The sequence below is a fragment of the Pectinophora gossypiella genome, chromosome 24 (genome assembly GCF_024362695.1).
Source record: "Pectinophora gossypiella chromosome 24, ilPecGoss1.1, whole genome shotgun sequence".
NCBI lineage: Eukaryota > Metazoa > Arthropoda > Insecta > Lepidoptera > Gelechiidae > Pectinophora > Pectinophora gossypiella.
In genome coordinates, this window is record NC_065427.1 from 6,798,526 (window position 1) to 6,813,012 (window position 14,487).

General features: G+C 39.0%; 1 protein-coding gene across 16 annotated transcripts in view; it reads left to right on the forward strand.

The window, feature by feature from the left end:
* LOC126377791 (twitchin) overlaps positions 1 to 14,487 on the forward strand; it is a 157,227-nt gene that overhangs the window by 79,007 nt on the left and 63,733 nt on the right. For 11 of the 16 annotated variants that reach the window (XM_050025614.1, XM_050025609.1, XM_050025615.1 and 8 more), the window contains 18 exons: positions 59 to 183; positions 694 to 871; positions 1,286 to 1,410; positions 1,772 to 1,798; positions 3,030 to 3,189; positions 3,605 to 3,738; positions 6,205 to 6,376; positions 6,988 to 7,139; positions 8,187 to 8,337; positions 8,534 to 8,642; positions 9,502 to 9,698; positions 10,217 to 10,358; positions 10,925 to 11,073; positions 11,788 to 11,945; positions 12,487 to 12,628; positions 13,165 to 13,304; positions 13,762 to 13,996; positions 14,199 to 14,405. In XM_050025614.1, coding sequence (XP_049881571.1) covers positions 59 to 183; positions 694 to 871; positions 1,286 to 1,410; positions 1,772 to 1,798; positions 3,030 to 3,189; positions 3,605 to 3,738; positions 6,205 to 6,376; positions 6,988 to 7,139; positions 8,187 to 8,337; positions 8,534 to 8,642; positions 9,502 to 9,698; positions 10,217 to 10,358; positions 10,925 to 11,073; positions 11,788 to 11,945; positions 12,487 to 12,628; positions 13,165 to 13,304; positions 13,762 to 13,996; positions 14,199 to 14,405 — 2,703 coding nt within the window. The remainder of the gene's footprint in view (positions 1 to 58; positions 184 to 693; positions 872 to 1,285; positions 1,411 to 1,771; positions 1,799 to 3,029; positions 3,190 to 3,604; positions 3,739 to 6,204; positions 6,377 to 6,987; positions 7,140 to 8,186; positions 8,338 to 8,533; positions 8,643 to 9,501; positions 9,699 to 10,216; positions 10,359 to 10,924; positions 11,074 to 11,787; positions 11,946 to 12,486; positions 12,629 to 13,164; positions 13,305 to 13,761; positions 13,997 to 14,198; positions 14,406 to 14,487) is intronic. The other 5 variants (XM_050025624.1, XM_050025613.1, XM_050025617.1 and 2 more) reach the window with 2 other exon arrangements.

The window sequence follows — 14,487 nt, forward strand, 5'->3', positions numbered from 1 at the left end:
TAGCCGATTTTTAGAACCCTGTTACAAGATTATACCCTAATGTATCGTGTTCTTGCAGACGAACCATCGAAGCCAAAGAATGTGGAGGTGGTGGACTGGGACAAGGACCACGCAGACCTCAAATGGCAGAAGCCGGATAACGATGGCGGAGCGCCAATCACTGGCTACGTCATTGAATACAAGGTATGGCCATGGTTGATCATAATAGGTTTGCTTTTTACACTTCCAAAAATACGTGAATTAATTTAAAAAACAACTTTTTTTGCACAAAGGACAGATAGCCTAGGGCCGTGTCAGCCTCTAAATGTCTTGTTCAATATCTAGTCTAGTATCACCACTAATTTAAGAACCACGCTCTTGTCGGTGTAGTATTCACCAAGCTACTTTTAGGGAAAACTAAAGCAGTGGTTTCCCTCTTACCTTCCGCCCCGCAGTACTCTGTCTGACGCAAGTGGGATGGCGCCCAGAGTAGTCTATCGTGGTCTAGCATAAAACAAAAATATTCGTATGCAGCACAAAATAAACTTTTTCATTCAAGCAGCCATGTAACCAAAGTTTAAGCCCAGTAAAACAAACACAGACTTAATGAAGTTGAACAGTAATGAACCATCATAATCATGGTTGTTGAGAAGAAATCTGTTTCCAACAGAGCAACCGTTGTATCTTTAATAATGATTTAATTTCCTTCCTCAGGAGAAATTCGGCAAGGACTGGGTGAAGGGCAAGGAAGTTCCTGGAGACTGCCTGGCTGCGACCCAGGATGGTCTCAAGGAAGGTTCCACCTATGAGTTCAGAGTCCGCGCTATTAACAAGGCTGGTCCTGGTGAACCTAGTGACACTACCAAGCCTATTGTTGCTAAGTGCAGATTTGGTAAGTATTAGAAAAAAGATAATTTAGTCATAAACCGAACCACAGTCTGGTCATTCGTATCGTGGCGAGTTTACTCTGTAATATGATAGTGATTGTTTGTTAAGTTGACTTAGTTTTATCGAAATCCTATACAATGTGTCGATCCTAGATAGGTATGCTATCGTAATCTATGGAGAGACTTCGAGAATTGTCATAAATCGAAATCTTGATTTTGATGCGTATTGGAAGGAAATAAAGCTAAATCTAAACTAAACTGTATTGAAGGAAACTGCTTAGTTTCATATCAAGCAAGCCTCCACAACTAAACGAACTTAGATATTCGCAGATGAAGTCATTGCAATAATTCAGAAGTTTTTTTCTGCTAAAGTCAGTGGTATCAGAAAAATCATGTTCATATAAAATATTTTTTCACAGTCAAGCCTTACATCATTGGCGAAGGTCTTCAAAACATGATCATCAAGAAGGGACAAGTGATCACCTTCGACATTAAGTACGGCGGTGAGCCTGAGCCCGAAGTCAAATGGATTCAGGGTGAAGAGGTAAATGAAACAGTTCTTGTTGTGTTACAAAAGCATTTCATACAAAAAATGATCATGTAAAAGTATTTTAATAAAAAGGATTTTAAATTAGAAGATAAATGTACTCTAAGTAAAATAAACGACGAATGATCAAATTCGTTTGTCATTGTAAAAAGAACGGCTCAAAATCTTATTAGAAATCCTGATACTTATGATCATAATGATGATAGTAATAATCATTACTGATTAGATGTTGATGAATTATCAGAAGATAATTCAGTTAATTAAATAGAAAACTTACTTCAGGAAAGTGATTATAATCATTATCGTGTAACCAAAATTTGAGACCCAATAATTAACAAATATTATTTTTTCCAAAAAGAAACGTGGAAAGGCGTACACGGAGAAGGTCAGGAACGGTGAAACTAAATGTTGTCGCATTATATGTTCTAAAATACTTAAACAAGCTCATACATGTTTACTCTATTCTACACTTTATATGTGGCTAACACAACTACACAGATACAAAATTTTATGATAGCAATATTGTATTCAACAAATATATAACATTCGATAACAGTGAAATTAAAATCGACGAAGAAACAGTTTTTGAAGAAATGCAGGATGCTAATGAATGTGAATACAATATTGCTACCATATTAAATCGCAATGGTCGCGATTGTTTGGCAAAATTCAATGTTAAAACGCGCAAAACTCTTCCGAAATTCGCTTTTAATGTAGTAACACATTTTCAACACATTGTTGTACCTATGTATCGTTCGTAATTAAGTTTTCAAGCACTATTCACGATTACTTCGCTTCATACGTGAAGTTCCACTTTTTCTTGTTCAACAAGAGTATTAAGACAATCTCTGGAAATATCACTTGGTGTATTGTTGTCTGAATATTTTTCTACGTGTTGATTTCTTATGTGGTAACAAATTACATTGGGAGTAAGACAATACATATATTGTCCGTTACTACCAATACATAACACGTAATCTAACACAATCAAAACAACAGCAAACTAACTTTATGATATGTTTTAGTTTTATTAAAAGCGTCTAATGTCCTTTCCTGTTTAATTTAACGTCTTTATGTCATTGTCACTTCGGTTTTGAATTATTCAAGACACTTTTTTTCATCTATCAAACATTGCATGTCTGAACGAGATGGTATAAAACCGTGTTAATTTGTCATCATGTTCACATACAAATGTTGTGTAGTATGTGGGCCTTATGTTACATTATACTTACCTCTAAATTACATTCCCACTTCTCTGCTCAGTTCGGATTTTCAAGATATTTTACGTTATTTATCAATCTACCGACTCCCTCACTCTCTTAAAGTTTCTCCAAGAAGTTTTCTCTTATTTGCTTCGAGACGCAATTTTTTCCCATACACTAATCACACCTACGTCACTCACATTCGTTACTATAAAATTTGTATCGCTCCACTGGGCACTGAGCACCACATAACATTGACATCTTTGCACATATCTTGCACCAATCACCTGTTATTACTTCTCCACGTGTGCACAACATACATTTCTCACTAAATTTTTTGTCTTCGTCGACATCATCAAAAATCAGACGCGTTCCTTCACCAGTATTGTCTCTCACGTGTTTGTCAAACTCTAGGAGATCAAGGATGACGGCGATCGCATCACAATTGACAAGTATGAGAAGAACACCGTCTTGACTGTCAGGAAGACCACCAGGCCAGACAGTGGCAAGTACAAGTTGGTGCTGACCAACTCTTCGGGTACCTGCGAGAGCATCGCTGATGTTGTTGTGCTTGGTAAGTGAAATACCTTCTAGAAGACTGATGTTCTAGAAGACGGATGTGATGTGTGATGATGTAGACTGATGTGTGATGCATGTGATGTATGAGTACTTAGTATAGTGTCAATTTAAGTCTTTTATAATCTCACAAATGATTGTAGTCTCAAAACCAAAACAATCACTAAGTACCTTAATTTACAATTTGTTCTCTCGTCAGAAGAATCACCTATCTGAAACGGTATATAATTCATTCTTTCTGTACCTCACATGACTGATAGATGTAGTGGAGGGAAGATCACAGTTTGTGATTAGGTAGGTACTATTATGATGCGGCAGCAAAAACATCAGCATCTGTCGAGGTCAAAATCACAAGATAACCGGCTTTCCTATCTTTACTCTTTATCCTCACCCAATCATACAATAATTTACAGACAAACCCAACCGCCCCAACGGCCCCATCGAAGTGGTGGACATCCGCGCCGAGAAGGCCACCGTCAAATGGCAGAAGCCAGACGACTGGAAGGGCTCCGACATCACCGGATACACGCTTGAGAAGATGGACATGGTAAGATTACATTCTTTTCATTCAGCCTTCATCTACCTATAGAACATCTCCATAAACTGTAATGTATTAATATTTAAAGAAGATGAGGAAGGTAAATGGAATAAAAGTGAGAAGTAGGTTTTACTCGAATTAATTACTCATAAAACCAATAGGTAATACAGAAGTAAAATAAGTATAAATAGGTAACAATTGAATTTTTTAAATCCTAAGGGTTAATTTTCAGGGATTCAAGGCCACTGGTCATTCGTTAAGCATTTAGAAAAAGAAAAGGTGTAATAAAGACACGGTATCATGAACTTTCTCTTGAACGTCGGCGGGATTTAATTTGAATGAACACAGTTAGAAAATAGCTCCTTGTAACAGCTTTTCGCATTCCGCTCTGTAGGGCTAACATGCGCAACGCGACAAAAAATAATTATCAAAATCGGTTCATAAACGACGAAGTTATCCGCGAACAAACATAAAAAAAATATACGGTCGAATTGAGAACCTCCTCCTTTTTTGAAGTCGGTAAAAATCCATCTCGATCAATTTATCAACATGCGTGACACGTGATTTGACTTGCGTGACTTATTTGGGATCGCATGTTAGCACCAATCGACAAAACGACATAATTATATCGTTAGAATCGATAATATGACAAAATTTTATCACATTGCGCATGTTAACCCTACTGGAAGCATTACGGTTTTACCAGGTTTTGTAAATACAATGCAGGCTTCGACTGCCTTCACTCTGGCGAGATATTTTAAATATTCGAGCTTGCTACATAAAAATTTGGATGTAGTTTCAAATAAACTCAAGTTCACATCCTTAGAACGCTCTTTGTACCGCACGCTGTGAGTAAATAATTTTAGCTTCGTTTGATTCTCGACGATGTTATGTCATTCGTAAATCCATCGATCCGTTTCTATAAAATACCTAGTTTATACTTTTTAAAAAGAAGAAAAAAGCAATACCTACGCAAGGAATCTTTGGCCCACCACCTTAAACCTTAGTCTAACTTCTACCAAAAAAAAAAAAAGAAATGCATCAAAAATGTGAAACGTTCGTGCCAATGGTCTTTTTGGCGGCTTTTTGGCGGGAGACGGGAACGGGACAGTTGCTTTCTTCATTGAATAATCTAAATAATTAATACGAAGTGGTGTTTTGTGGTAAATGATCGCATTAAGTTAGTCGGAAGACATTCGCGAGTGTTATTATATTGGAGTATTCAATAAACAAAGTGTATCTGCCTATTTTCGCTTCGTGTCAGGAAGCCGCTTCATAACTCAAAAGTTTATGCGGACTTTTGAGTTAATTCGTTTGGGGTTCGGAGTAGGAGTCTACTCCGAGGGTGGGGGCTTAGGTTTCATCATCATCACCTTTCATCATTTCATTAATCATCAAGAAAAAAAATACGTCAGACATGGCTGTATGGGCATAGTTCCCTTTGCCTTACCCTTCGGGGAAAACAAAAACAAAAAAAAAAAAAAAAAGGTCTTTTTGGCGGGAGGCGGGAACGGGACAGTTGCTTTCTTCATTGAATAATCTAAATAATTAATACGAAGTGGTGTTTTGTGGTAAATGATCGCATTAAGTTAGTCGGAAGACATTCGCGAGTGTTATTATATTGGAGTATTCAATAAACAAAGTGTATCTGCCTATTTTCGCTTCGTGTCAGGAAGCCGCTTCATAACTCAAAAGTTTATGCGGACTTTTGAGTTAATTCGTTTGGGGTTCGGAGTAGGAGTCTACTCCGAGGGTGGGGGCTTAGGTTTCATCATCATCACCTTTCATCATTTCATTAATCATCAAGAAAAAAAATACGTCAGACATGGCTGTATGGGCATAGTTCCCTTTGCCTTACCCTTCGGGGAAAACCAAACCAAAAAAAAAAAAAAAAGTTCGTGCCAATGTTTTTATGGACTTAGACGATACGGGCTTTTCGGCGGGAAACGGGAACGGGACAGTTGCTTTCTTCATTGAGTAATCTAAATAATTAATACGAAGTGGTGTTTTGTGGTTAATGATCGCATTAAGTTAGTCGGAAGACATTCGCGAGTGTTATTATATTGGAGTATTCAATAAACAAAGTGTATCTGCCTATTTTCGCTTCGTGCTGGGAAGCCGCTTCATAACTCAAAAGTTTATGCGGACTTTTGAGTTAATTCGTTTGGGGTTCGGAGTAGGAGTCTACTCCGAGGGTGGGGGCTTAGGTTTCATCATCATCACCTTTCATCATTTCATTAATCATCAAGAAAAAAAATACGTCAGACATGGCTGTATGGGCATAGTTCCCTTTGCCTTACCCTTCGGGGAAAACTAAAACAAAAAAAAAAAAAAATTAGACGATACGGCGCTGGCTGTATTGTTCTAACACCGATAATAGCGGAACAGTTTTGATAATAGTCTAGCTACTGATAACACATTCCTAGAAGAAAAATACAAAAATATGTGTCATAATCCAAATTCTATCTATTCCAGGACACGGGCAACTGGGTGCCGTGCGGTGAGACAGGACCCGACCCGACCGAATTCACTGTCAAGGGCCTGACTCCCAACCACAAGTACAAGTTCAGAGTTCGCGCCGTCAACAAGGAGGGAGAGTCCGAACCATTGGAGACCGAAGGATTCATCGTTGCTAAGAATCCTTACGGTAAGTTCTGATTATTCGAGAAAACTTTTGGCGCGAATTTTTTAAAAACAGTGCTAATTTTCGTTCAAAAACGTAAAGTTTTTTTCGTCTATTAAAAGGACAGGCTTAGATCACGAGGTCATGCTGTCTAGTCATTAAGCTTTCTTTCCTTTGTAAGTTCATAAGTAATGTTTTCAGTAAGAACGTTAAGTTCTTTTGTCTCAATCATAATACAGCTTATAAGTCCCACTGCCAGGCACAAGCCTGATATAAGGCGTCCTCTCAATATTAGAGCATATTTCACTACGCTGCCTCAGTGTGGGTTGATTCTCAAAATGTAAAAAAAAATACCTAGTCCATAGATATGATTAGCTATGATCGCCAACAGTGTCGATTAATAATAAATTAATTTATGTATGGGACTATAACTATAATCCCGCAAGATATTTAATTTTTTATGACTACTCTGCAGATTTCAGAACGCACCGTTATCTGTCACTTTGACATTACATGAGTTCCTGCCGGCCGGCCGGCTTTTGTTTGTTTGCAAACAATTACAAAAGGAACTCGCAAGTTATTCCTCTAAAAAAAATCACAAAAACTAAAATAAAATGCTTGTGATCTGTCTCCAGACCCACCCAAGGCTCCGGGCAAGCCGAATATTGTCGATTACGACAATGTATCGGTTACGCTGCAGTGGGAGCCGCCTACAGACGATGGTGGCAGACCAATTCTCGGCTATGTCGTCGAGATGAAGGACAAATTCTCCGCTGATTGGATTGAGGTAAGTTGGAGAAGATAGTGAACGGTCACAGTGACTTGTAGACTCTTGTAGAATCGATGAATTTTTATATTACAGTTTAAAAGTCGATAATAAAATACATTTTTCATGCAATAATTTGCTGTAGGTACTCTATCGGATTCAATAGGCTAGTTTCCAACTAGTCAAATCAGTTACTTTTTACTAAACGTCAAAACACGAAATTACTATGGAATTTGTATGAAAAAGCACTCTGTGACGTCATAGAAAAACGTGACAAAATGTCGGACTTATTATTACGTTTTTCTTGATTAAAATTCATAAATAAGTTTAATAGAAAAAAGAAAATGTTTTTCGTTAGTTTTAGATGTGTCTTTATTTAGTAATCAGAATTTCATAATTTATCTTGAACCTAGTACGCGACCCAATTAAAAGATAAGGCTATTATTGAGAATTTTACTGTTGGGTGTAAAGTCTTTAAAGTCGATACGCTCCGAGAATGAGGGACTTTCCAGGCTATGTTCTTCAAAAACAATATAGATGGCGTTGTACAGTTTTAATATGAGAATTTACCTATTTTCTCATTGCACAATAGATTTTAGCTATGGGTATCAAAAATCTTCTATTCCATAAAATCATTCTTGAACTCAAACAAATGAAAGAACATAAACATACATAAATTCAATCCTATTTCTCACTGTGGTAAACAGAAAAACATAACAAGGAACATAAAGTTATTTAAATAGTAAGTTATTATTAAAATTATGAGAAAGCTTTTGTTTACTTTAAGTCTCAAAATTATTTAACCAAAAGGACACTCTTAATAAGATTTCAATTGAATATAAAAAAACATTGAATGCATGAAATCTTTGATGGTGGACAAAGCGAAGGTAGTATGCCAGGATCGTAGTGAGTGAAATTTTTTGGTCTCTGCTTACCCCTACAGGAAATGCTATATATGTATGTATAAAAAGAATCAGAATCATTTATTCAACGTAATTATCATAGATAAACTTGTTGAAGGTCAATATAACCGAAAAACATAAACTAATAGTACACATCTCTCCCCAGGTCACGAAGACACAAGACACAAAGACCGAATACAAGGTGGAGGGCCTGAAAGAGAAGATGATCTACCAGTTCCGCGTGAAGGCACACAACAAGGCCGGAGTCGGTGAGGCTTCACAGCCAACCGACAACCATCTCTGCAAGCACAAGAACCGTAAGTATTATTTGAATTCAAAATTCAAATTTAAAAGCTTTATTAACTAAAAGAATACAAATAATAAACTTAAATATTTTTTTTTGCCAAGTTGGGATTTTGGAAGTTTTTGAGTGAAAAAGCGGGATTCTTTCGTCGGACTAATAATAGTATAGTAGTAGTATAATCAAACTAATAATATAATTCCCATTTACAGTGAAACCACGCATCGAGCGCAGCACATTCAAATCGGTGATCATCAAGGCGGGCCGCACCCACAAGTGGGCTGTGGACGTCACCGGTGAACCCCCACCAGATATGACTTGGTAAGTACTTGCTGACTGTATATTTATTTATTTATAGCCTTTTTTCAGATATAGAAGTTACATTTTAAAGTTTTTAATCTTAATCTTAATCTAGAATCTACAATAACCAATCTGTGTGCCTTTGGGCAAAGCCCTCCCCCATTTCTCTCCATTGTTTTTTGTTATCTACGAATCTGGTCCAGGTCTTAGTGTTTCCAGCCATTGACATTATTTCGTCGGCCGACTGCATAGTGATGAGTTATATCATCATTGTTGTTGCCAATTTAAAAGCTCTCATGTGTCGCCCTCACAAAATTTCTTTTTTGTCAGGATCGAGTAGTATTTTGCTAGGAGCATTCACATTCAGTACAAATTCTTTTGTACGTTAATATCAATTATATTTTAATATTTTTAACACATAGTCATACAAAAATATTCATAATTACTTAGTTTATATAGCAAATGTAAATTGTTACTGGCAATAAATTTATTTTATTCTTATTCTTAAAAAAAAATTGTATGTGAAAATTTTTTTTTCAATTTCTGTAAAATTTACCCGATTGCACAAAATAGATATTAAGGCAACGACGATATTTGACATTTAATGAGACTAACGGTTCAATTTGTCACAGATTAATGTGACATGGTATCAAAGTATAAATAAATATTAGCATTTTATCGATTCTGATGGTGTAATTATGTCGTATTGTAACACGTAAATGTGAGGGAGACACAGTCTGCGTAGTCTTTCCCTTACTCTTTAGCTTACTGCCATTTAGTACTGAATTGTAAAACCCAGAGGGGGTGAGGTTAACACTCGAAAAATTGGCGCGGGGCGGAGAATTACCGTTCTATACGTACCCTTTACTCTATGACACAGGTCGTGGCGCGAGAACATTAAGCTGGTGAACACGGAACGCATCAAGATCGAGAATAAGGAGTACCACACCGACTTCACGATCGTCAACGCAGTGCGTCGTGACACCGGCAAATACACGTTGCGGGCGGAGAATTGCAACGGCTTCGACCAGGAGACCGTCGAGCTTACTGTCCTGAGCAAACCTGGCTCGCCTAAAGGTCAGATTGTTTTGAGGACTTTTTGAACCGGTGTAGGACTAACCACACACAGTGATTAGTGGTTAGTCCTACACCGACTGGACCGGTGAGCCCCCGTGGTGGGTCGCCGTGGAGTGTTTAGTCACAGGGACTGTAACCTGGAACCTGACAGAGGGCAGCAGTAACTGTCAGTACTATTCAGAGGCGGAGGACAGGAGTCCTAGTATGGCTTTGTAATAGACTACCCCGGGTTCAAATCCCGGTGGGGACATATCACAAAAAAAACACTTTTTGATCCCCAGTTTGGTTAGGACATTACAGGCTGATCACCTGATTGTCCGAAGGTAAGAAGATCCATGCTTCGCAAGGCACGTTAAGACATTGGTCCCGGTTACTATTTACTGATGTAAGTGAGTGATCGTTACATGAGCCATGTCAGGGGTCTTTGACGGCTCAATCGTAACCCTGAGCACATGATAAGAAGAAGAAGAATCAATCATCAAACAAGTAATCAACCTACATTTGGATGTGATCCTCAGGCCCGTTGGAAGTATCAGATGTCCACGCGGAAGGCTGCAAGGTGAAGTGGGAGAAGCCAGAAGACGACGGTGGATCGCCAGTCAAGGAATACGAGGTCGAGAAGATGGACCTCGCCACCGGCAAGTGGGTTAGAGTTGGCAGGTATGTTGAAGTGGATTTTGTAACATTTAGTTAAGATATAAGATTGAATACTACAGGGTGTTAGTGACATCGTAACGAAAAGTTTGAGGGATGATTCAGACCATGATTCTTAGTTGATATCAAGTGAAATTTTCCGTCGCAAAAGTATGGAACAGAGAATAATAAAAAAAAAACACTAAATTTTTCATGAATTTTCCGACAGAAAATTCGATGTCGCAATTTCGTCGCAAATTGCGATGGAAAATTCCACTTGATATTAACTCAGAATCATGGTCTGAATCATCTCCCTGAGCATTCGTTACGATGTCACTAACACCCTGTATATGGCCAGGCTTGTATGCTGAAATGCGGGCGAATAGCTTTTTTTTTTGTATCGGATAAGAGCCCTCAGCACTCCCTCCAAGTAGTTCCCCAAGTAGTTGATGCCATATGCGGCAATGATTCACTGCTGGGCACAGACCTCCCCTCAATCAACCGGAGGGGGTATGGAGGATATCCCCATGAATATGCCAAAAAAAGTTTTTTTTTATTGTGGATGAAATTAAAACCAACTATTCCCCTCACAGAGTGGCCGGTGACAAGAAACCCCTGGAGATGGACATCACAGGCCTGGAACCAGGTCACCAGTACAAGTTCAGGGTGACTGCCGTCAACGACGAGGGTGACTCCGAGCCGCTCGAGACTGAGAGGGCTACGCTCGCTAAGAATCCGTTCGGTGAGACTTTTAGTTTATTTTTTTCAAACAGGCCACCTGGGAATTAGGCAGCTAAATTGCTGAAATTATATTTCTTTTTTTTTAGGATTGTCTAGGACTCTGTATTGAGGTTTTTCTTGCGACTTCTTTTGTGGCACGGACTATAATTTAAATCTTTTAGTCTTCGTTCTATAATAACACTAAAAAGACGAATTCAGGGATTCGAACTCGTGATACTACGAAGTAATGCGTTCTCCGAACAGGGGGGTTAAAAATGCCACATCGAAGCATTTCATCTAAAGCGCTAAATTCATCTAAAAAGTAGTATTGCAATCTGACATTTGCGCATATAAAAGTATTTCAATTTTCAAGCCTACTGTTACATTATGCCTTCTGATCTTTATGTCTAATATCAATTAGACGAATAAACAATATGACTTATAACTATATACTTAATGATATAGTATGCCAAAACACTATTATGTCAAATTATCATTATGAAAAAAAATAATAGGCCAAACTCAATATGACAAATGAAAATATGAAAAAAGAAATTAAGAAAACAAATGGAATCCCATAATAAATATTACATGAAGTCTTTGATGAGAGTGGAAGAAGTGAAAGTGGCGTGTCAGGATCGTAGGGAGCGGAATTACGTGGTCTTTGCCTACCACAGCAGGAAATAGGCATGATCTTAAGTTCGTATGTATAAATATTACGCTTCTTCGTACCCAGACGTATCCGACAAGCCTGGCAACGTGGAGGTGGCTGACCACGACAACAACAGCGCGGAGATCAAGTGGGACCCGCCCAAGAGTGACGGTGGAGCGCCCATCCAGAAGTACATCATCCAGAAGAAACCTAAGGGTGGTGACTGGGAGAACGCTGCTGAGGTAAGTGGTCTTATTGTCAATACAAGCCTTCAATCGTGTGGGTTGTGAGGTGGATTACCAACCCCATCAACCCTGGTGTCTGGGTTATCATTGAACCGCCAAAGGCCCCTGACATGACTCATGTAACGACTACGTACTTACTTCAGTAAGTAGTAACCAGAACTAACGGCTTAACGTGCCTTCCGAAGCACGGATCATCTTTCGGAAAATCGGGTGATCAGCCTGCAACGTGCTAATCAAACCAAAGTGGTCCTAACCAAATAAGGGCATAGAAAATGATTTTTGTGACTTGTAAGAATGTGTTGCCCTTCGTTACTTAGGGCTTTATGGCCAATTAGACTAAAGCAAAATCCAGAGGGGGTGAGGTAAATCTAGTACAGCTCCCGATATCAATTGGTGCAGCGTGGAGAGTTACCGTTCTATACGCAGTATGATTCTACGGCCTGACGTCATCATTTGTTTGATAGTAACGGAGAGACTTCGTGCGTCACGATCATTCTTTAACTGTTGACACATTTTCACCCAAACTTCCCGCAATCAGGTGCCTGGAACCGCCACATCAGGCAAAGTGGAAGGTTTGCCAGAAGGCAGCGAGTACCAATTCCGCGTGATAGCTGTCAACAAAGCTGGACCATCGGAGGCGTCTGACCCGACTAAGATGACCACCATCAGACACAAATCACGTAAGTATTTGGGAGATGACTTGGTCAACGATGAAATCGTCACTTGAAAGGAAACATCACGTAAACTCCAAAATATCCTAATATAGCAATGCATGTTATGATTGCTATACATAGAAAATAAAAAAATGTAATCTCACGACAACGTAAAACGCCGTCTAAATTGAAACATATTCAAAAATCATTGGTTTAGGCCTCAGCTGGATTCCTCCTGCATACCTCTAAGGGGCAGGTGTTGTACCAACTGGGCCACGGCTTCAAAAAACGTGGACACATCAGATCTTCATCAGTTTGTATAGAAATACTGTCATGTGACGTCATCAATAAAAGCGGTCAAACGTCGTACTCACTGTTACTTAATTCGTAAATAAAATTAAGAAATAAGTCGATAAGTTAAATAAGATTGATTTTTGACCATCTTAGATTGGCTTTTATTTCTAGATTAGCACTTCATAATTTATCTTTATTTATCGTATTGCCTTTATCAAAGAAACATACCAGCATCTCCTGTACCTACAACAATATCTCCCACATTACAGTGAAGCCCCGCATCGACCGCACGAACCTCAAGGCGCTGGCAGTGCGCGCGGGCAAACCGATCTTCTTCGACGTCAACGTCAAGGGTGAACCCGCGCCTAAGGTGCAGTGGTTCCAGAAGTGGAAGGCAGATGAGAAGGAGGTAAGGTTTCAGGGTTTAAGGTTTAAACGGAATAGAGAGTGGTACTTAGCTCTTGTCCAGAGAGGGGAAGTTACGCCTGAATATTTTTAATGTAGTCTGCCCGTTCGCGGCATTTTGCGCCTGGTGTTTACTTATCGAAATAAATAACTTTTTAACCTGAGGAGATACGTCACTCTCTGTAGCTAAGTACTCTGCACGTAGCTCATTTGGACAAAGGCATCGGCCTTCTATCCAGCATTTATATGCTGGTTGTTAATGACGACTTGGCACCTTCGATAAGGCACGTATAATCGGCTAAGGAGATCCTCAGCTTAGATTTCTGGCTTCACATACAGATTCAGATTCATGACAGCAAGGAATGGGAATATTTTGTTGAAAGCTGTTATTCCTTTGATAAGATTATAAAAAATCTCTACATTACATAAATACTAAAAAATACTAATAATTCTTTCACCAGGTGACAGAAAACGTGATAAACGTGGACTACAACACGAAGTTAGATATCAAGGAAGCGGTGCGTGCTATGACAGGAACTTACCGCATCTTAGCAACCAACGAACATGGCAAGGATGAAGCCGATGTTGAGATCACAGTGCTGTCGGCTCCAGGCAAGCCTGGCGGCCCGTTGAAGGTCGCTGATGTTACGAAGAGTGGCTGCAAGGTGTCTTGGAAGAAGCCTGAAGATGATGGAGGTGAGATGTCACTTTTTACTGATGTTCTTCTGTTAATTCGTTCAAGGATTGAAAGTAACACTGGGTATTGGGGGAGTTTACCTGGGGGAGTTAGTTTTTAAAGTTTACCTTTATGTACCAGCGCAAGGCAAAGCCATTTTTTCAGGATACTGATTTGCTTTATTTCTTATCTTATCAATTCCTTATCCCTTCTTCTCTCCAGGTAAACCCGTCACCGGCTATGTAGTAGAGAAGCTGAACAAGGCTACCGGCCGCTGGGTGCCAGTCGGCAAAACCGACGACACGGAAATGGAGATCAAGGGACTCCAAGAGGGAGAGGAGTATGAGTTCAGAGTGAAAGCAGTCAATGAAGAGGGAGAGTCGGAGCCTTTGAAGACCGACCACTCTATCATTGCGAAGAATCCTTATGGTGAGTAATTTTTATTAATATTTAGTAGATTTCACAAGATTCTCATGATCACATTATTCATTTGGACTATTTTGTCAATTTT